The following is a 21,995-nucleotide window of genomic DNA, read 5'->3' on the forward strand; positions in this document are numbered from 1 at the left end:
TATTATGTCAATAACCTTAGGTAAGAATCCACTTATAGGGACCAGCAGTTAGCATAATGGCTATGTCACTGGACTCCCATGTAGTTGACCAGGGTTCGAGTCCCAGACCCGGTGGCTTAAACTCACGCTAGGCGCATGTCCCAAGAGGAGAATGAAGGAGAAGGGATTGCAGCGTGGCCATCCCCCTTGGGGGGTGATTTCTCGCTTTCTGTCTCTCTGTCTCTCTCTGTCTGTCTGGTGAGTGCATGTGCCCTATAGCAAAAATCCTCTCCCAAAAAAAAAAGAATCCACTTGTAGACATTGGAGAGGAATCCCACCTCTCAATAGAGTAATGCTATGTCTGTTAGTCCGAGTCTTTTCTTTAATAGGTAATAGTTTCACATAAAAGGATATGCTTAACTTTGATAAAAATTCCTATGTAAGACATGAAACAAATATTTCCTATTCTTTTTATCTTTTTTTGCCTTAGTTCGACCAACAATAACCAACAATGGCAGCCACTCCACTGAAATTATTGTGACTCGAGGAAAGAGTATCTCTTTGGAGTGTGAGGTGCAGGGTGTTCCTCACCCCACAGTGACCTGGATGAAAGATGGCCGCCCTTTGACCAAGGGAAGAGGAGTGGAAGTACTGGATGAAGGTCGTACCCTTCAGCTGAGGAACGTTCACGTATCTGACACAGGTCGCTATGTGTGTGTTGCTGTGAATGTAGCAGGAGACAAAAAATATGACCTAAGTGTACATGGTAAGTAGAAAGTGCCTTAATAGTTCTATTCGCTGGCTGATATAATCTAGCATCTTGAATGGGAGAGATAGCCCTCAAGTATTAAAAGTCTTTTCTTTATATTCCATCCTTCAATTAATTAATTTCTTTTTAATTGTGAGAGAGCATGTGCGCTTGCCAGAGAGAAACAGAAAGATAGAGAGAAAGCAGGCCCTAATAGGGCACAGTCATGCCACAATCCCTTCTCCATTTCTCCATCCTCTTGCAGTTTGGGGTATGAATACACACGTGCCCGACGTGTTTATCAAGCCACTGAGGCTGGGGTTCTAACCATTGGCCAGGTGAAATCTAGCTTCCTTAACCATTAGACTGTGGGGTTGGCCCAATATATTCCATCCTTCTCAACACATGTAGACTTCCCTAAATCAATCCTATCATCTAAACATCTCTGCCTGAACCCACCTTACTGACCTTACTGAGATAAGCACATATCGGATATTCTTTTAGGAAGGCACATTGTCTTCTTCAAGTACTTTCGGTTCAATGTAGTCTCAAGTACAGTTCCTTAATTATTCAAAGGGATTTCAAAAAGTCTATTGAAGTATGAAATGTAAACACTACTTTATTCTAATGCAAAAAATTTTGAAATACACGCAGTTTTTTCATGACATGCATTTTTCATAAACTGTTTGAGGACCCCTCCCTTCCTGTTTTCCACATTAGCTGGCTTACCTAAGCTATTAAAAACCTAGTTTCCTTAGAACTTACTGACAGGCATCAGTCAGACATGAGTTGTACCAACTTACTGACAGGCATCAGTCAGACATGAGTTGTACCAATATTGGCTCAAATATTTTATTAATAAGCTGTGAATGTCTGTAGGAACAGACCAAACATACACTTACTCAGGGACAACTAAATGTTTGGATGCATGTAATTTGAACTATAATGTTTAAATCTATAGAAGCAGTAGTAATTTAATAGAATCAAATTTTATAACTTGAATTCAGTTAAGATATACACAAAGCTCAGTATTGGGCCAGCCCCATAGACTAATGGTTGAGGGAGGTGAATCTGGCTTCAGCAGCTTGAAAAATATATCAGACACATATGCATGTATGACCAAAGTCCAACAGGATAGAAAAATGGAGGAGAAAGGATAGAGCCATGACCATGCCTGGGTGAAGGGTGGGCCTTCACTTTTTCCTTTCCCTTTCTTTGTATTTCTCTGGCTAATGCATGAGCCCTCTGGCTAATTTAAATCAATCTATCTCAGAACTAACATACTGGTGTTTATAGCCAACGTGTGTGCCAAAACTAAAGTAATCTAAATATAAAACAGAAAAAGACTAGGGTATTGGTTACATTGCTGGGCTCCCACATGGTCGACCATGGTTTGAGTCCCAAACCCAGTGGCTTCAGATTCACATTGGACACGTGTGTGTACATGCCCAAGATCCTGGGAGGAGAATGGAGGGGAAGCGATAGCGATGTGGCCATCCTCCCCAGTGTGTGATTTCTTACTTTCCTTTTCATGGGCTCTGTCTCTCTCTCTCTCTGACTAATATACACACCCTCAGGTAAAAACCTCTCAAAAAAGAGAGAGACAAAGAGAGAAAGAGAGAGAGAGAGAGAGAGAAGAATTTTAAGAGTTGTGAATCCATACTATAAATTTACCAGAAAAGACAAGTGACTTGTAGAAAAATCATTAACCACCATTGGAATAAAAACATGTATTAATTTATTGGTAAGAGTTGGGAAGAAAGAAGTCATAATTTTACTTTCAGGCATGTCATACTAAAAAAAAATAATAAAAAAAAAATAAAGTTCATTTTTGTGATTACTTTTTTTAAAAACTTAACTGGTTTTTAAAATGGCAGTTTTATTATTAACAATAAGCTGTTTGGGATTTGGTGTTTGCTATTATTTATCTTCCTTTTCTTTTCCTGCTTGTTTTGTTTTGTCTTACAGCCCCTCCAAGCATTATAGGAAACCATGGGACACCAGAAAATATCAGTGTGGTGGAAAAGAACTCCGTGTCTTTAGCTTGTGAAGCTTCTGGAATTCCCCTGCCTTCAATAACCTGGCTTAAAGATGGGTGGCCCATCAGCCTTAGCAATTCTGTGAGAATTCTCTCAGGTAGTTAAAATCCTGGTGGACTGATAATCTGATTAGCTTCATATGGTCACAGTTTTTCCTTAATTTTCTATTTCTCAGTGTTTTTATTGTTTGACTATTCCTTTTGATCTAACTGCTTCTTATAATACCTACCAATCATATGTTTCGAAGGACATAGGAAGCTATATGAAAAAGGGGGGAGGGCCTCAAAATATCTCTAGTCCCCTTTAAAAAATAAATCTTGTCACTCCCTTAGTTCTTAAATCCTGAGCTGTCAAAGTGTTCATGCAGCAATGCATACCAACCAGCTAGAAAAATGAAGAATTCAAAGTGCTGAAATTGAGTCTAACATCTACAGTGAATTGTGTTAGTGAACATTCTCCTATCCAAGTATTTCAGCTTATTCATGACTAACCTAAAGGATGTTTACATTTCCAGGGTGGGACAGTTTTCTGTGATCGAAGATTCTATCATTGTTGTAAAAGAGCTTTTCAGCTCATTTCTCATCTGACTGTGCAGGAAAACCTGAATTGCTGTTCTTTATGCATCAAAATATGTTCATGGAAAGAGGATTCTTGGAGTATGCCACAGGAATCTGCAGTTGGTCCATTTTATTTATGATTTGGATACAAACTAGGAAGACAATTTTGCCTATTTTGTGGTTAATAATCATCCTGAATACCTAGAAAAAATTCCTATGATATTGGGTCAAAGCATCTAAATTCAAAATATGTTGAAATTTTTCTTTTATTATTATTATTATTATTATTATTATTATTCCCCAAAGGATATGTACTATTGCCAGAAAGAGACAGAGAGTGGTAGGGGGACCAGCAGTTGGCATAATGGCTATGTCGCTGGACTCCCATGTAGTTGACCACGGTTCAAGTCCTAGACCTGGTGGCTTAAAACACTTACACCAGGTGTGTGTACGTGTGTGCCCAAAATCCCTAGAGGAGAATGGAGAAGGGATTATGGGGTGGCCATCCCCTCTGGGAAGGTGATTTTTCACCTTCTGTCCCTCTTTCTCCGTCTTTCTGGTGAGTGCACACACCCTATAGCAAAAACCTCTCTAAATAAAAATAAAAAGGGAGGGATGGTGAAAGAAAGCACACACCCGCCCTCTGGTGGGATGTGGTCACACCACAATCCCTTCTCCTCTTTTTCTCCATCCTGTGAGGAATTTGGGCATACATGCACACATGCCTGATGTATTTTTCAAGCTTGCAGAGCCAGTATTCAAACCATTGACTAAAAAGGATTCGGCTCCCTTAACACCAGGCTACAGGGTTGGCCACATAATGGCAATTTTGAGTTAAACGTAACAAGATGAAGGTTGAGTAAACTCCTGTACCTACATTTAAAACCAATGATGAAAATTATAGTGAGGTATGGCTTGAGAATTCCTAATAGGAAAAAAATTCTACATTGTGTTGTTCAGTACTCTTTAGCAGTATAATGTGATCATCAAAAAACAAATGCAATATTTTTTGCCTCCTTAATAAATTATATTTTCCCCAGTAAGAAAAGTAAGAGAGCAATTATAGTGTAATCTTTAGCACTTTTTAGGATTTACTGATAACATTTCAAGGAAGGATAACTGTGATGATAAATGATTGCAAAATAATGAATCTGGCTGGTTGTATTTAGCCTGGAAAAAAATAAACCTTATGGTGTATTTAGTACAGAATGAAAATTAAATTTAAATATTTTAAGAACCATGATATAGAAAGAATGGTGTTGGTTCTGTTTAGTTCTGAAGGTTAAATGGAACATCAGTGTATAGAAGATTAATTCAGATTTGGTACTAAATATAGGTGACTTGTTTCTTTTTTAGAAAGAGGTGGTTTTTTTTGTTTTGTTTTGTTTTTCTTTTTTTGTTATAGAGTGCATGTGCTTCCCAGAGAGACAGAGAGACAGAAAGTGAGAAATCACCCCCCCCCCAGGGCAGGGGGCCATGCCGCAATCCCTTTTCCTCCATTCTAGGATGGCCACCCCACAATCCCTTCTCCTCTGTTCTCTTCTCAAGATCTTGGGCACACGCCTGGTGTGAGTTTTAAGCCTCCAGGTCTGGGACTTGAACCATAGTCAACTACATGGGAGTCCAGTGATGTAACCATTATACAATCTACTGGACCCTATAAGCAACTTTTTAAAGTCAAGATAAACTATGTTAAGTGATTGTATGTTCCCTTCCTCACATCTGTTCAAACAGAGTTTAAATTCCCACTATTTTGTTGTCATTGTTAGTTTTTGTTATACAGTGCATGTGCTCACCAGGAGAAGAGAAAGAGAAAGTAAGAAATCACACCCGAGGCTAGATGGCCACACCATAGTCCCTTCTCCTCCACTCTCCTGTAAGGATCTGGAACACACATACACACGTGTCCTTACGTATTGACATCATGCAAATCTGAGACTGATCCAGTCCCTTTTCTGACATTCCTATTTGTTTCTCAACTGTTAGAGGGAGCCCGTGCCTCCCAGAGGGAGATGGACAGATAGAGGGAAGAGAGAGAAAAGCACCCTTCACTGCGGGCATGGTTGTGCCACATTCCTTCTCCACTTCTCCACTCTGTCAGGATTGTGGACACACATGCCATGCACCCAGCATGTTTTACAGCTGCTGGTGTGGTGTTCATATAGTAGTTAGCCATGTGGGATCCACCTCCCTTAACCACTAGGCTGTGGGCCCAGCCCTGACATTCCCATTTTCTATGTTCAACTGCAAACTGGAAATCTTTCTTAAACCTCCTGTCTTCCGTTGTCTTCCTAAAGCACACATCAGATCAGGAACTTTTTTGTGTACACATTTTCATAGATTTTTAGTGAACACAGTACAGTTTAAATTCCTTAGCACAGCTTTCAAAGTCTGTGCTTCCTCTATCCTCATCTCTTAAACATTTTCTCCACCTGTTCTGCTATAGGTACCATGATCACTTCTTTCTATCTCTGTATTATTATTATTATTCTTTTTTGGGGGGAGAGATTTTTGCTATAGGGTGTGTGCGCTCGCCAGGAAGACAGAGACACAGAAAGACAGAAAGCAAGAAATCACCCCCCAGGGAGGATGACCACAGCGCAATCCCTTCTCCTCCATTCTCCTCTTGGGATCTTGGGCACGCATGCACATGTGCCCAGCATGAGTTTAAGCCGCCGGCTCTGTGCCTCGAACTGCGGTCAATTCCTTGGGAGTCCAGTGACATAGGCATTACACCAACCACTAGTCCCTCTATCTCTGTATTCTTACTCATACTCTACCTACAATGCTGTCTCTCAACTCATCTGTTAAAACATACCTTTTAAGATTATATCAAACATCACCTGCTCTGTAAAATACAGTTTCTTGCTTGCTCTCACCTAGTATTGTATTACTTTTTATTCATTGAACCAGAAGATTCTTCTGAATTATCTAGTATGTTTTATATAGGTTTAAAACATGGGATAAAAAAGAAAGACTTTGAAGTGTATTGATTAAACGTTTACTTAAATTGAGCATCACAGACAACCTGTAGAGTTGCGGGTGTCCTAAGTCACCTGTTGGTTTACTTCTGCAGGAGGCAGGATGCTGCGGTTGCTGCAGACCAGAGTGGAGGATGCTGGCTGGTACACCTGCATCGTGAGGAATGAAGCTGGTGAAGAAAGAAAAATCTTCCGCCTTTCAGTATTAGGTAGTTACATAATTTGCAACATCTTAAAAAAAAATCTGATTGGATTAAATATATTTTGGAAGCAGAGTTAAATGTATTTGCAGCTTGATCTTATGCCCATGTGTCCTTTGGCATCTAAACTGTGAGTCTTGGCAAGAACTCAATGTGAGAATTAGTTGGAGGCAATCAATCTGATTAAAATGGCTCCAGTGCCAGAGCTTGTCAGTTCCTGATTGTTCAGCAACATTCTGAGATGCCTAATGACTTGTTTAATGTGAGTGCTTATTAGGGTTATAATGGGAGAAATAAATATTAAATCGTCTTATGCATTGACTTGTCGAGATATTTTTATCTAGACTTTAGGATTCACGTTACAGTGAAATTCATAAGAATTAGATTAATAGGATGTAACTTTATGAAATATCTCTTTTCTTTTTAGAGAAATACTTCTTGCTATAGGATGCGTGCACTCACTAGAGGGACAGAGAGAGAGAGTCGGAAAGCAAGAAATCACCCCCCGGGGGATGGCTGTGCCACATTTTCTGTTCTCCTCCATTCTCCTCTTGGGGGTCTTGGGCATGTACACACACATGCCCAGCATGAGTTTTAAACCTCCAGGTCCGGGACTCAAACTGCCATCAACTACATGAGAGTCCAGAGATGTAATCATTACACCATCTGCTGGTCCCATTTTATGATATATCTTTAAAGTATAATTGATGAAAAGAGTATTCTGACATTTGGCAATAAAATAGTGAATGGGAATCTGAAGATTTGTTTTGAAGGTTAGAGTTTAATAAAAGTATAAACATAGATGAGTATAAAATAGCAGTCTTGCTGTTAGAGCTGTTACTTAGTTTTCCTGTTTTTTAGTACCACCTCGGATTGTGGGTGAAAACACATTGGAAGACGTGAAGGTAAAAGAGAAGCAGAGTGTTACTTTGGCTTGTGAGGTGACAGGTAAGTTGGCCCCGAGCCTGCTGCATCCCCACTCACTGACGCTCACTGCCTCCACTGCTTCCTAGCTGGCTGGGAAAGAGCCAGCTACCATCTTAGGTGTTTGCAATTCCAGTCCCATAGAAACGTAGAAGGAAATCTCTCAATTCTGTGGAGATACTAAGTTCCCCTAGGAAGGAAGAGACGATGAGAGGAAAAATGGAAAGAAAGAGAAAAGGAAAGAAAGAACAAAACAAAGAGAAAAAGAAGGAAAGAGGGAGAGAAAAAGAGATGGAGAGAGAGATAGGAAGGAAGGTAAAGGAAGAAAGCACTGATCTTTTCTTTCAAGTAAATCATTTTTACTGTGATTATTATTCTGCTTCTACTTATATGTAGGGTTTTTTTTTTTTTTTTCTGTTCCACTTCCCCTTATTTTCTTTCCTTCCTGTGTTCATGTCTTTCTGTCCTTTTCCTGTTTTCTTAAATTTTTTTGTGAAGAAATAGAGAAGAGTTGGACCAGCAGTTGGCATAATGGCTATGTCGCTGGACTCCCATGTAGTTGGTTACGGTTTGAGTCCTGGATCTGGTGGCTTAAACTCATGCCGGGCACATGTGTGTGCATGTCCAAGATCTTGAGAGGAAAATGGAGGAGAAGGGATTGTGGCATGGCCATCCCCCCTGGGGGAGGGGGGGTGATTTCTCATTTTCTGTCTCTCTCTGTCTTTCTGGCCAGCACACACCCACTATAGCAAAACTCTCTGTCAAAAAAAAAAAAGAGAAAAGAAAAAGAAATAGGGAAGAGTTGTGATGCAAGGATAGCCTGATCTGATGGTAGAGATCACCCAAAACCAAAATCATTAATGTTTGTATATTACAGAAGAATAGAGACTAGTAAAAATAAAAATTTGAAAACCAATTTCATCTTCTTTTTCCACGAATAGGTTTTTTGCATGAAATCAAAAGAAACAAATCTCTGAGAGGATATTTTCAGACTTTGTTGCTATAGACGGCCATCAATGTTAAAGAAACAAAGAGCATAGCCTATGACATTTTATGGAAAGCCAGTGTTTCAAGGAAGATTTGAGGCGCTTGTTTCATTGTCCACATGCTGTCTTACTCTGTTCTCTGTTGCTTAATAACTGAATATCAGGGGCTGGCAAGTGGTGTGGTGGCTAAGAGTGTTGGACTCCCACATGGCCAGCCAAAGTGCAAGTCCCGAACCTGACTTCTTGCTTTCTCTCTTGCTGTCCCTCTCTGGTCAAATTAAAATATATAAAGATAAATAGAATAATTCTTTTTTTAAAAAAAAGAATGCCTAAAATTGGGTGATTTGTATGAATAGAAGTTACTCAGCTTGTGATTCGGAGATCTACAGTCTACGGGTCACATCTGGGGAAGGTCTTCTTGCTATAGGGGTTCTGCAGGGTCCCGAGGTGGCATAGGTAAGGGCAAGCAAGTATATGTGTGTCTCTCATTTCTTCTCCTTTAAACCCACTAGGATTCAATCCTGAGGGCCCAATCCTACTTCCTTTATCTGATACTAATCTCTTCCCAAGAGCCTGACTTTTCAATACCATAGTCAGATTAAGTTTTCTCCTAATCCCATCATAACCAGATTTCAAGCCATGAATTGCAGGGGACACATTCAAACCTTTGTAGATGCCTTATGTGAGTAATGAATATGTGCAAACAATGTCTACATCAAGAATGACAAATACAGAGTGTAACACATACTATTACTTAACCTGTTAATTTTTTTTCTAGATACACAGTAGTAATTGACAATGGTTGCATAGAGAACAGTTGCTTAAATTGTGTAGCATTTTCCCCTCAAGCTTTTTGACTTAATGCTACATCATACTAGCCATCTTTCCTAAAATAACTTGCTCTTTTTTTTTTTCTTTTTAAAAAATTATGATAGTGTGCATGCATGGGCCAGGAACAGGGATGGTGAAAGGTGGAGAGAGAGAGAGAGTGAGAGAGAAGCACTTCCAGAACGATCTCACAAGGCAACATTCCCTCATTTCACCAGCCCTTCAGCATCTCAGACTCCTGGGCACCAGTGTGAGGACCTGGTGTGTTTTTCAGCTGGCCCAGGAATCTAAACCTGCAGTCACCATGTGTTTCCAGCCTTGAAGGGTACTTGCCTCACCACTGCACCACAGTGGCTAAGCCGTGACTTGCTTTTGTGATTTTAAAATTTCAAAACAGATATAGTTCATAGCAAAGCAGTAATGCAACTCTGTGAAGCTGGAACCACATGGGAGGTCCCAGGTTTGTGTCCCAAGGCCTCCCTATACACGCCAGGAATGTATACATGTGCCTGTGATCTGACTGACTGTGACAGGGGATGACCACGGTATGAACACTCTCTGGGGCTACCTGTCCCTCTCTCTTTTTGTCTCTCTCATTCATGAAAGAAATAAACTTTCAAAATTTCAGAACAAATTTGAAGCTCAATATTTAATAAATGTTCTATTATAAAATAAGTAAAAAAATTCTTTTCCCCATAGTCTTCAAACATTAAAGGAATAATTCTTGTTTCATATTTTAATCTATTTACCTATCTATCTATGTCAGAATCCTGATATAAACTCAAGATAATTGCTTGTCAAGTTAATGAGAGGTTTTGCTTTTTTTACAGCTTTTTCTCAAAAATATAAACTCTTCATTAAAAATTTAATATAAATTAAAAGGAATTCCTGAGTAATAATTTTAGTAAAAGTCCACATTTCACTTTTTTTAAAGCTTATTTTACTATGAATATAGGTCATTGGAAAAACCGTGACCTATTTTTCTATTTTTTTAATGCAAAAATGTGTCATGGTTTTTCCAATGACCCAATACTCTATTTGAATAGTCTAAAGTATGATAGAAATTTAAACACAAAGGTCAACTTAGAATAATGTGACTTGTTGATGAAAGCTAATCTACATTTGAAAATGATTCATTTATGTTTATGTTTACAGTTATAGTACAGTCATTACTACAAAATAGATTGGTTTGCATATTTATTTTAAGAATTATGTATTTATTATTATTATTATTATTATTATTACTTATTCTCACCAGAGAGAGAAAGAGGGAAAGTGAGAAAGCAAGCCGCCAGATCCAGGACGTGAACCATGGACAGCCATATGGGAGTCCAGTGACCCAATCACTACGCCTCCTACTGGCCCTGCAAATTTATTTAAAAATTAATGGTTATTGCATTAATTTGGAAGTGTAATGTGTTAAAAGACAAATAAGTGAAAATGCCTTTTCAGTGTTTATCTGTTGTAGACCTGATTTATTAGCCAATTCTCAGAAATGGCTTTTTTCTTACAGGAAATCCAGTGCCAGAAATCACGTGGCACAAAGATGGGCAGCTCCTCCAAGAAGATGAAGCCCATCACATTACATCTGGCGGCCGTTTTCTTCAGATCACCAATGCCCAGGTGTCACACACTGGAAGATATACATGTCTAGCTTCTAATATAGCTGGTGACAAGAGCAAAAGTTTCAGTCTTAATGTGTATGGTAGGTACAAGCTCTGCTTCAAATCTTAAAAGAATCAGACATAAGTAAAGGCTCAATTCTCTCTTCTTTTTTCCCTTTACTTAATGTTTCTATCCTAGAATTTCATTATGTAAAGAGACCTATTGCTTGTGTCCGACCACATTTTTTCTTAATTAGTTAATTTAGAAATTTATTTATTATACATTATGTTAGTCCATTATTGTATTGCTAAACAGAAATACTTAAGACTGGGTAATTTATAAAGAATGAAAGTGGGGCCAGCAGTTGGTGTGGAGGTTAAGGTGGCTAAATCCCTCATGACTGACTGTGCAGTTCCAGTCCTGGACCCACGCGGAATAAATGTGTGTGTGTGTGTGTGTGTGTGTGTGTGTGTGTGTGTGTCCAGAATCCCAAGAGGAGGATAGAGGGGAAGTAATTGCAATATGGTCATCCTCCCGGGGGTGATCTCTCTCTCTCTCTCTCTCTCTCTCTCTCTCTCTCTCACAAATGCCCTATAGTAAACAAAAATAAAAAAAGAATGGAGGTTTAGCTTACCTTTCTAGTGGCTAGAAAGTCCAAAGGCAGAGCCCAGCCTCAGGTCAGCCTCTGGTGCTACAAGCAGCATGACTATGAGAAGCACAGGTGTACCCCAGCCCGAGGATGAAGAGATAAGTGCTCTGAGGGGAAGAGCTGTGGATTGAGGAAGGACAGAACAGAGAAAAGCAGAGGTCAGGTGGGCCTGGCATCTCTGCTGGAGAACACTGCTGCCCCGAGCCATTCTGTGCTCATTCTTTCATGGGGGCGGCAGGGGCAAAACTGAGTGCTTCGGTCGTGGAGCACCTCGAAGCTCTAAACAAGCCTCTTCTGGCCTTCTCTGGCTAACGCTCAAGTTACTGCTAGTTTCTGTCGGACCCAGTCAGACAACTGGGTCCAATACAGTTCATATTGGCCAACAGTAGATTATGCCTTTATTTAGAGCTTTCACATGCCCTGGGCCCAAGCACAAAGACTATATCCACTTTAAGGCGCACTCTGAAAGGTGGAGGCAGGCACCTGCAAGGAGAGAGGAAACAGCATTCCCACTTCCTTTATTTGCCCCCAGCTTGTTGTACGGTGCTTCTCTTTACCCCCACTTTTGAAGTCCTGATCTTAAACCCTTGTTGCATTATTGCTCTTTCTCCTGGATTGCCTTCCCTCACTTGCCTTGCCCACTTGCATTGCTCCCTTTTTCTCTCCTTTATGTACTCTTACTTAACCTGTGTAGTAAATACTGGGACCCCCAGTGTCCTGCCCTTCCTTCCCTGCTCCTGTCGCCCTATGCATTCTCTTCAAGTAACACAATCACTCCCAGATGTTATCTTTTCCTATAATCTGGTGGCTTGTAAAATCCTTACTTCTAACCCAGTTCTCTCTTGCAAGGTTCAAATTTCTATGTAGAATTGCTTGTTGGACATTTCTATCTAGAATTCATAGACTTAAAATTCAAGATGTTCAAAATGAACAAACCATCTTCCCCTTCTAAATGAGCAACTCTTGCTCTATTTTCTATTTGTGTTTCTGCCTCACAGTTTAACCAGATGCCCAAGAAAGACATCAAGTCCTGCCAGCGGCTGTCCTGGTCTTTCTTTAGTTGTTCTCTCCTTTGACTTCCCTTTAGTGCTCTAGTTCAGTCCCTCATTAACTCTTTTTTTTTAAGAGGTTTTTGCTATAGGGCATGTGTGCTCGCCAGAAAAACAGAGACAGAGAGACAGAAAGCAAGAAATCACCCCCCAGGGGGGATGGCCACACCGCAATCCCTTCTCCTCCATTCTCCTCTTGGGATCTTGGGGCACACATGCACACATGCCTGGCATGAGTTTAAGCCACCGGGTCTGGGACTCAAACCGTGGTCGACTACATGGGAGTCTAGCGACATAGCCATTACGCCAACTGCTGGTCCAAGTTACTCATTAACTCTTATGAAACAAACATACCTGTTTCTGTTATCCTCACCCGCAATACTGACCTGCGCAAATCCATCTTTTATGCATTCCCTGCTTATCCCTCACTGTTTACTACTCTTTGCTCCCAATAAGCTCCCTCTTTTTACTAGTCCCCTCCTTTTACCCACTATCACTCGTCCTTTCAGGCTCACTTTAGAACCTTTTCTCTTGGGAGTGCTTCTCTAATGATACTCTTCACACCCCACAGCTCAGATGGGGCTGAACACTGTGCCTCTGCGCAGTTTGCATCAGCATGCCTACTTACCGTCCTGCTCCATGACTCTGTGAACCCTTTTTTATGTGTTACCTCTTTCATTACCCTGCGAGATTTTTGAGAGCTTTCACTGCTTTTGCATAAAACAAGAGCAATAATCAACTGTCTTTTGCATTGGATAGACGAAAAGTCATGATATTTTTTTTTCTGTTTCTTTATGCAAAAATGCGCCATGACTTTTCCAACAACTCAAAAACTGTTAGCAAATGAAGGGATACAAACAGTACGATGAAAATTTAGAAGTGCTCAAACAGAGGAATTTCTAAGTATATTTCTTCAGCCAAATTTTTAATCTTTTTCAGTATCTCCCACAATTGCTGGTGTCGATAGCGATGGCAGCCCTGAAGATGTCACTGTTACCCTTAACAGCCCCACGTCTTTGGTCTGTGAAGCTTACTCGTATCCTCCAGCTACGATCACCTGGTTTAAGGATGGCGCTCCTTTAGAATCGAATAGAAATATTCGTATTCTTCCAGGTGATCATTTTATGCATATGCCCAAGGTGCATCTGGTTCATCAACTATTGTTGAAAAGCAGGACATTGGGTGTTTCTTATAAAAAATACCTATGTTGTTGGTTGTATTATATCCTATTGACATTTTAATTTATATTTTTTACATACTTCTTATATTCTGAAAGTACGCGAAATTACTTTTCTAAAGATCAGAAAAATATCTAAATAAAAAGCTAAATAAATAAATGTCATAATGTAATTAATTGCTGAAATATAATATAATGTGGAATGTCAAAAAGGATCAAAATTCATTCTTGTTGAATTGGAGGAAAGTTAATATTTAGATTGAGTTTATTTATTCTTCTTTAACAATTGTCTATGTATATGAAAATAGGATTAAAAGATACAATCACTGGCTTTTAGAAATGTACAGTCTTAGATGAAGGAGAGATAATTTGCATGAGAAGTTCATTAACAGCTTGAATCTGTGAGTAATTATGGATTATAAATACTCAGGAGTTATGATAAATGGGGCGGTGACAAATTTTAGAAGAATCTTAAAAGAAGAAATGGCCACTGTGAATTGAAGTGGTCAGAAAAAGCTTTGTGCTTAATCAGAACTTGGACCAGACCTTAAAGAAAGTTCTAGAATTTAGTCAGTTGGAAATGAGTTAGGCAAGGTTTCAGATCCATCAGGGTGACTAGTGTGGGAAAGTACCACATGAGAACAGCCTTACCATATGCAAGTAATAATCAGTAGCCATCTCATGCCCCGTTTGCGTGGAGACTCTATGTGGATGGGTGTTGGTGGGTCCCAGAAGGCGATACAGTCAGTTACAGAAAGTTAAAGTTGAGTCATGTTCTGAATGCCATGGGTAAAGAGCTTTGTCTTTATCCTTCAGTCAGTTGATACCATTAAAGATTTTTTTTTTTTTTTAAGGAAAAAGATACCATAGTTCAGACTATATTGGCACAGTTAATCTATACTGATGGGCCAGGTAGATGAAAAGAAGTTGATTAAGGCACAAAGCTATGTATGAAGAGAATAAAGAAGGACCTTAGCTGGGGTAGTGTGCAAAGGCATGGGAGGGTCAAAATGGCCAGGAGAGACCACCGAGGACCACTGGGAACCTCAGGATTGTCCTCTCCTACCATGCAGTGACTGTCTTGTATTGTGTCTTATATCAAATATCATTTATGGAATTGGCATGTATAAAACAAAAGATTCACAATAAGAACTAAATCCCTGGAAGCTTGTGTACGCTTTGCTGCCACTGTGATTTCAGATTTCAGAATCTCTGCTGTTCCATGACTTTTTAGGAGGCAGGACTCTGCAGATCCTCAATGCTCAGGAGGACAACGCTGGCCGATACGCCTGTGTAGCCACCAATGAGGCTGGGGAGATGATAAAGCACTATGAAGTGAAGGTCTACAGTAAGTTCTGGAAGAACACTATGACATATCTTTCCAAATTTCTAACTTTTTCTATCCTGTTTTTTATTGTCGATTCATAATTCTTTATACTCATCATTAAAGACTCCTATTTATGCAGCAGGCTTAGTTGAGGATGGAAGTTGAATTAAGCACTGTGCCCATAATCTCAATTGTTTAAAGATGTGAGACTCTTGCTCCATCTGCTCATACCCTCTTGTTGGAGACCTCCTCAGTGACACTTCATTAGGATTCTGTCATTTTCCTTCTGAATTACTCTCTGGGCAGAGTTATGGTGCTTACAATCACACAACTGTTGTTCAAATGCATATGCTTTCATCTACAGCACAAACGAGAGCATCAGTTCTTTGGGCTATTTTCATATGCATTGACTTATAAGTAAATGGAAAACATTGTACTGCCTCTAATTGGACTCCCATTTCAGGAATTCTCTTTTTATAAAAGAATATCTTTCTAATTGTCTTTTGCTCTTTGACTTACTATCATGGATGGCTAATAGAATTCATGTTATGGGTCATGCTCAGACTGCACATGTGGACCTAGGACAAGTGAAATCCTCTATTCTGTTTGAAGGCCTTTGGCCTCATTGGCAGTATTAGAGTGATGAAGAGAGAAAGACACTTTTCTTCACCTTCTGAACTCTAAGTGTTTCATAAGATGCCAATTTACTTACATTTCTAACAAGATGGAAAATGCCTCTGTTATTTCCTTGTTTTCTTGTTAAATGGTCCTCACTGTGATTTCTATGCTATTCCTTGAATTTAGAAGAGCACATATTTAATTCTTTAATATTCTTTTCATGCAGTTCCACCCATAATCAGTAAAGGGGACCTTCTGGGGCCAGGTCTTTCTCCTAAAGAAGTGAAGATTAAAGTGAACCACACCCTGACCTTGGAATGCGAAGCTTATGCCATTCCTTCTGCCTCCCTCAGCTGGTACAAGGATGGACAGGCCAGTCAAACTTTTCTCATTTGTTGATGGGTTCTTAAAGAGTGAAGTGGGGGACCAGCAGTTGGCGTAATGGCAACATTGCTGGACTGTGGTTCGAGTCGCAGACCCAGTGGCTTAAACTCATGCCAGGTGCATGTGCTTTCATGTCCAAGATCCCAAGAAGAGAAGGGATTGCAGTGTGGCCATCCACCCTGGGGGGTGATTTCTTGCTTTCTGTCTGTCTCTCTCTGTCTTTCTGGTGAGCGCGTGCACCCAATAGCAAAAACCTCTTTAAAAAAAAAAAAAAGAGTAAAATGATCAATTTAAAAAAGAAAGAAAGAGAGAAGGAAAAAAATTCACAGGCATAAGTGACTCAAAGAACCAATGGGGCCTTAAAACCAGCAAATCTCATTCTTCTAGAATCTAAAAAAAAAAGCAAACAAATAAAGCAACAACAATGAAGAAAACAAAACCTGGCCCCATGGTCAGCAATTTTACTGTTAGTCCATTGCTGTAAAGTGTGTAGGATTGCTTTCATGTACATTAGCCATTGTCTGTGAAAATCTGGCAGCCCTCCCATCGGGGAAGTTAGGTGAAAAACTTTTGTGTTTTATGATTTTACAGATTAAGTAAACTTTGTAGAGAAAAAAAACACATAAGTGGTGCTAGACCAGATTAGAATGATTGGTATAGCATGGGTACTAAATGGATGCAGAACTTTCTTTAAACATCCTTAACTGTTTTACAAATGATCACAAGTTTTCATATTCCAAGATAAAACAATCTAAAAGAGATGATGAAGTACCCAATGGAGTTAACTGAGAAACTTTACATGAAAGGCAGATCCTTCAGTTCTGTGATCTGAATTACAGACCACACACCCTTATTTTGTATTCAACTTGTATCCTTGCATGCATGTTTTAAAGACATGTGCTGGCATTCTTAAACCAAAAGAAATGTTTTAGCTGCTGTTAACACTGTACTTATTACAGATGTGAAATGACTAGGCTGCTGTTTGTCCTGTTTTACACATGATCAGCCACATGGTCAGTTAAATGCCAGTTGTAGGAGTGCAGGTCATAGTCATGATTTAAGAGGCAGGAAAAAGATAGCTTGATTATTTTTCAGGTCCCAGATGGATTTTGCAGTTCTGGCAGCTAGGAAAAAAAATTCTTATAAAATAAGCAAGTTTCATCTGGGAGCCATTGCATAAGGAAAATTATGGAGCTCTCACCATATTCTGTTTATACTTACTTTTCTGACTACAAGCACATCTCGTGGTACAATAGCAATTCTGTACGAATTTACTTGGAAACAAATAATTCCTTCCTCCTTTGAAATTGTATATTATTTCATTTTCAATGTTCTCTAAAGGATTTTCATACCTCATAGTTACAACATACGCTTAATAACCTGGATAAAGACTAGAATTGAACCAGGATGAGGCAAATTTTTAAAAATGTTATTATGGGGACCAGCAGTTAGCGTAATGGCTATGTCACTGGACTCCCATGTAGTCGACCACGGTTCGCGTCCCGGACCTGGTGGCTTAAAACTCATGCCGGGTGCGTGTGCGTGTGTGCCCAAGATCTCGAGAGAATGGAGGAGAAGGGATTGCGTCATGGCCATCCCCCCTGGGGGGTGATTTCTTGCTTTCTGTCTCTCTCTGTCCACAAAAGAAAAAAAAAAAAAAAAAAAAAAAAAAAAAACAAACCAAAAACCAAACAAACAAACAAAAACCTCTCAAAAAACAAAAATTTATAATGAATAGTTAAAATTACAGTTTCAAATCCAGACTCTGAAACTGATCCAGTTATGATGTGTTACTGCTAAACTTTTTAGATTTCAGTCTCCTAGAATATGAATCAAAAAAATATTTTCCAGGGAACCAGCAGTTAGAGGAATGGCTATGTCGCTGGATTCCCATGTAGTCGACCGCGGTTTGCGTCCTGGATCCGGTGACTTAGAACTCATGCCAGGCGCGTGTGCATGCATGCCCAAGATCCCGAGAGGAGAATGGAGGAGAAGGGATTGTGGCGTGACCATCCCCCCTGGCGCTATAGGGCGCGTGCGCTCGCCAGACAGACAAGAGAGACAAAGAGATAGAAAGCACGTGTGTGTGATTTCTTGCTTACTGTCTCTCTATCTCTCTGTCTCTCTGGCGAGCACATGCACCCTGTAGCAAAAACCTCTCAAAAGAAAAAAAAGAAGAAGAAAAAATGTTTGGAAGACAAAACAAAACAAACAAACAAACCAGCAAGACATATACTATATCAGATGGGTGGGTGTCATGCAGAAAATGCAATTAAGAGAAAGGCAACCAACTGAGGGAAGTGTGATCTCTTATTTGAATAGAGAAGACCTCTGTGATAGAGCAGGAACAAAGGAAGTGAAAAAAGCAGACATAAGATATCAGAGGGAAGATTAGTCTGAAGTAGACCGCATAGCAAGGGTAAAAGCCCTGAGGCAATTTTCAATGGGATATGAGCAGAGAAGGAGGGGAGGGCCAGATCACATGCCTTGTAGGTCAGTTGGCTTTATTCTTCATGGGAAGCCAAGTAGAAAATCCTGAACACCAAAATGATACAATATCTGACTTGAAGTTTTAAAAGAATTTCACTGGCTTTTGTGCTTAAGGAAGAAGGAGAGGGTCCAGCTATGAGGTTTTTGCAGTGGCTCCAAAGAGAGATGGTGAGTAGTTGCTTAGACCAAGACGGTAGAAGGACGTGGAGTGTGAAGGAAAGAGGTTGTCCCAACATTTTGCATTAGGAAAATGAGATTAACTAGAAGGAGAAGAGGTACAGGATGAAGCTCTGGGGTGCTCCTATCGGGGAGTAGGATATGCATGTTTCAAAAGGTGAGAGAGGAAATTTGTTTCAAAATCAGGTTAAACTTTGCCAATACCAGTGATCAGGTAAAATAAAGACAGTCTTGACCATAAATTTAGCAATGTCTTTGGTGACATTGACAATGTCTTTTTTGTCAAGTAGAGATGGCAAAAATCTGATTGGAGCAGATGCAAGGAAAGAAAGAAGGAAATAAATTGGAGCTAGAAAGTGTAGAAAACAACTTAAAATAATTTGGCTGCACCAGGCAGTAGAAAAGGTGGAAGTGGGATGCAGTGAGAGGTTTGTTTTAGTTTGCTTTTAGATTTAAATTGTCCCATGGAAAGAAAGAAACGGATGATAGTGTATGGGAAAGGCTATCAGTGTCCATGAGTAGACCAGGGGATTTTCAAAATGGGCAGAGACGGTTTTAAACAGGGTTAGAGTTTTATCAGAGGACTAAAATAAAGGGAGTGAGTGCAAGGGAGTTGAGGGTATATATACAAGAAGCAACTCTCATGGTAGACCTGCTCCGGGTAATGAGGGAGCAGAGGTCAGTAGGAGAATGAGAGGCAGCGAAAAGATTGCAAAGTCAATGAACTGTAGGTCCCTCTCTGGGGTCAAGACGAAATTAGAATTTAGATATAAGACAAATCAGTTACAAGGTTAGAAGATAGTAGTCACAGAGGGAGAGCTTGAAACAGATTAGAAAGGGGTGCAATTTTTAGGAATTATAATACCCAGGTATGACTCTGACTTAGTGTTTGAGAAAGGGAAACGGTAAAGGAGCTCAGAAAACACTGAGTAACTGGATAACTGTCCATGTGGGTATTGAAATCTCCAAGAATTATGAGAAAAGCATCTTTAGAAGGAATAACAGTGATCCAGGAGCTAATATCAAGGAACGAGGGAGAATTTAGTAAAAATAAAAGTGGTTATAAAATGAAATTCTGTTGGGATCAGCAGATGGTATAATGGTTACGTCGCTGGACTCCCATGTAGTCGATCACGGTTCGAGTCCCGCCTAGACCTGGCGGCTTAAACTCACACCAGGCATGTGTGCATGTGTGCTCAAGATCCCGAGAGGAGAATAGAGGAGAAGGAATTGTGGCATGGCCATCCCCCCTGAGGGGTGATTTCTAGCTTTCCTTCTCTCTATGTCTCTGTCTTTCTGGTGAGCATATGCGCCCTATAGCAAAAACCTCTCCAAAAAAATTAATAAGAGATTGTGTTAAGTATAGATAGTGTTATCAGTAGAACATCGTATTATGAATAATCTGAAAGACTATTAAGTGAAATAATAATTTCAATAAAGAATAATATAAATATCTCTACATTACAATTTTTTATTTATGAAATATTGTGTTTCTGAATGAATAATACTAATTTTAGATCAAATCAAATTATGGTAATGCTGTCAATTAAAAAAATTCTAGCATTTTCTATAAAATTATCATAAAAGACATGCATTTTGAATCTGAGAAGAACTGAAAAAAAATTTCTCCAACATATGGAAGGACATAGTACCTAATAACATATATCATAAAAAATGTACACATGTATCACTCACAAATACATGGTACCTATATAACTACACCAGCTATATATTTTTTTCTTTTTCTTTTTTTGGAGAGGTTTTTCTGTTATAGGGCGCATGCACTCACCAGAAAGACAAAGAGAGACAGAGAGACAGAAAGCGAGAAATCACCCCCCAAGGGGGGATGGCCATACCACAATCCCTTCTCCTCCATTCTCCTTTCGGGATGTTGGGCACGCATGCACACTCGTCCAGCGTGAGTTTAAGCAACCGAGTCCAGGACTTGAACCGTGGTGGATTACATGGGAGTCTAGCGACACAGCCATTACGCCAACTGCTGGTTCCCCAGCTATAATTTTCAATAACTAAAAACTTGATTACTCTAAAATAATCCATTTATTGTAAGCAAATTAATCCAATTATTGTTGTTTTGAATGTTTCACATACAATTTTATTTTCATTTATTTAAAATTCATAAAAACCATCAACTGCACAGTTGTCACTTAGAGGATTTATTAAAGCACCTCATGCTAACATGATGATAATTGCATTACAGCCCCTTAAATCAGACGATCATGTTAATATTGCTGCGAATGGACGCACACTCCAGATAAAGGAGACTCAGATATCAGACACGGGACGATACACTTGTGTGGCATCTAACCTTGTCGGTGAAGATGAGTTGGATTTTGACGTGAATATACAAGGTAATGTACTAGGATCCTTATTGTATATGATTTAATTTGCATAACCTGTCAAAAGTAATGGGAAAGAGATTTATTTTGAATGGTGTTTATTTTTCTGTTGACAGTAACAAATTCATTACTGAAAATATGAACTTGAGAAATTAAAGAAGGAGCGAATCCCATCATTCAGGATTACCTCTGATATTTCAACATTTCCTTCTGATATTTTTAAATGTGTACTTCACATACAAAATTGAGAATGCCAATTACCTTAGCATTCCCCGAAGATTATATAATGAAGTTGTTTGTTTTTGTGTTTCCTTTATTCCAGAGGGTGCATGCCTATGCATGAGATAGAGATAGAGACAGAGACAGAGATAGAGACAGAGAGAGAGAGAACTACTTCCCCCCCACACACACACACGGAGTTTTTTGTAGTTCTCTATCCCATGGGCATGGTCTAGTACCTCTTGTGTTTTCAAACCACTAAGGTCAAGTCAGCCATCTGTGATCCAGCTTCCTCCGGGCAGCACTTCACTTTTGATCTATGGAGCTGGTCTTGTTTTGTTTTGTTTATTTTTTTATGGTAGAAAACTCTTGCACATGAAATGTTTTGTTTTGGTTGGTTGGTTACTTTTTTATGGTAGAAAGCAATTACTTAAGAGATAGAAAGAAAAAGAGAGAGAAAAAACACTTTTAGTAACATCTCTTCACACCACAGCCCCTGCCCCAGCCCTCCAGCACCTCAGGATTCTGCATGCCTGTGCGTACACCCAGCATTGTTTTTCAGGCTGACCTGGAACCAAAACCGCAGCCACCATATGGCTTCTAGCACTTCGGGGTGCCAGCATTACTGCTTCACCACAACAGCTGGGCCATATATCATGAAGTTTTTAAAAGAACATTTATATGAAAGGTGGAAAAAGTGG

General features: G+C 39.6%; 1 protein-coding gene across 1 annotated transcript in view; it reads left to right on the top strand.

Moving 5' to 3' along the window:
• The window catches only part of HMCN1 (hemicentin 1), a 402,083-nt gene that overhangs the window by 226,827 nt on the left and 153,261 nt on the right, over positions 1–21,995 (top strand). The window contains 9 exon segments of the mRNA XM_027767566.1: positions 470–745; positions 2,696–2,863; positions 6,400–6,513; positions 7,366–7,452; positions 10,756–10,947; positions 13,485–13,658; positions 14,957–15,070; positions 15,894–16,039; positions 20,937–21,087. Coding sequence (XP_027623367.1) covers positions 470–745; positions 2,696–2,863; positions 6,400–6,513; positions 7,366–7,452; positions 10,756–10,947; positions 13,485–13,658; positions 14,957–15,070; positions 15,894–16,039; positions 20,937–21,087 — 1,422 coding nt within the window.

The sequence above is a fragment of the Tupaia chinensis genome, unplaced genomic scaffold (genome assembly GCF_000334495.1).
Source record: "Tupaia chinensis unplaced genomic scaffold, TupChi_1.0 Scaffold144318_1, whole genome shotgun sequence".
In the NCBI taxonomy this organism is placed as follows: Eukaryota; Metazoa; Chordata; class Mammalia; order Scandentia; family Tupaiidae; genus Tupaia; species Tupaia belangeri.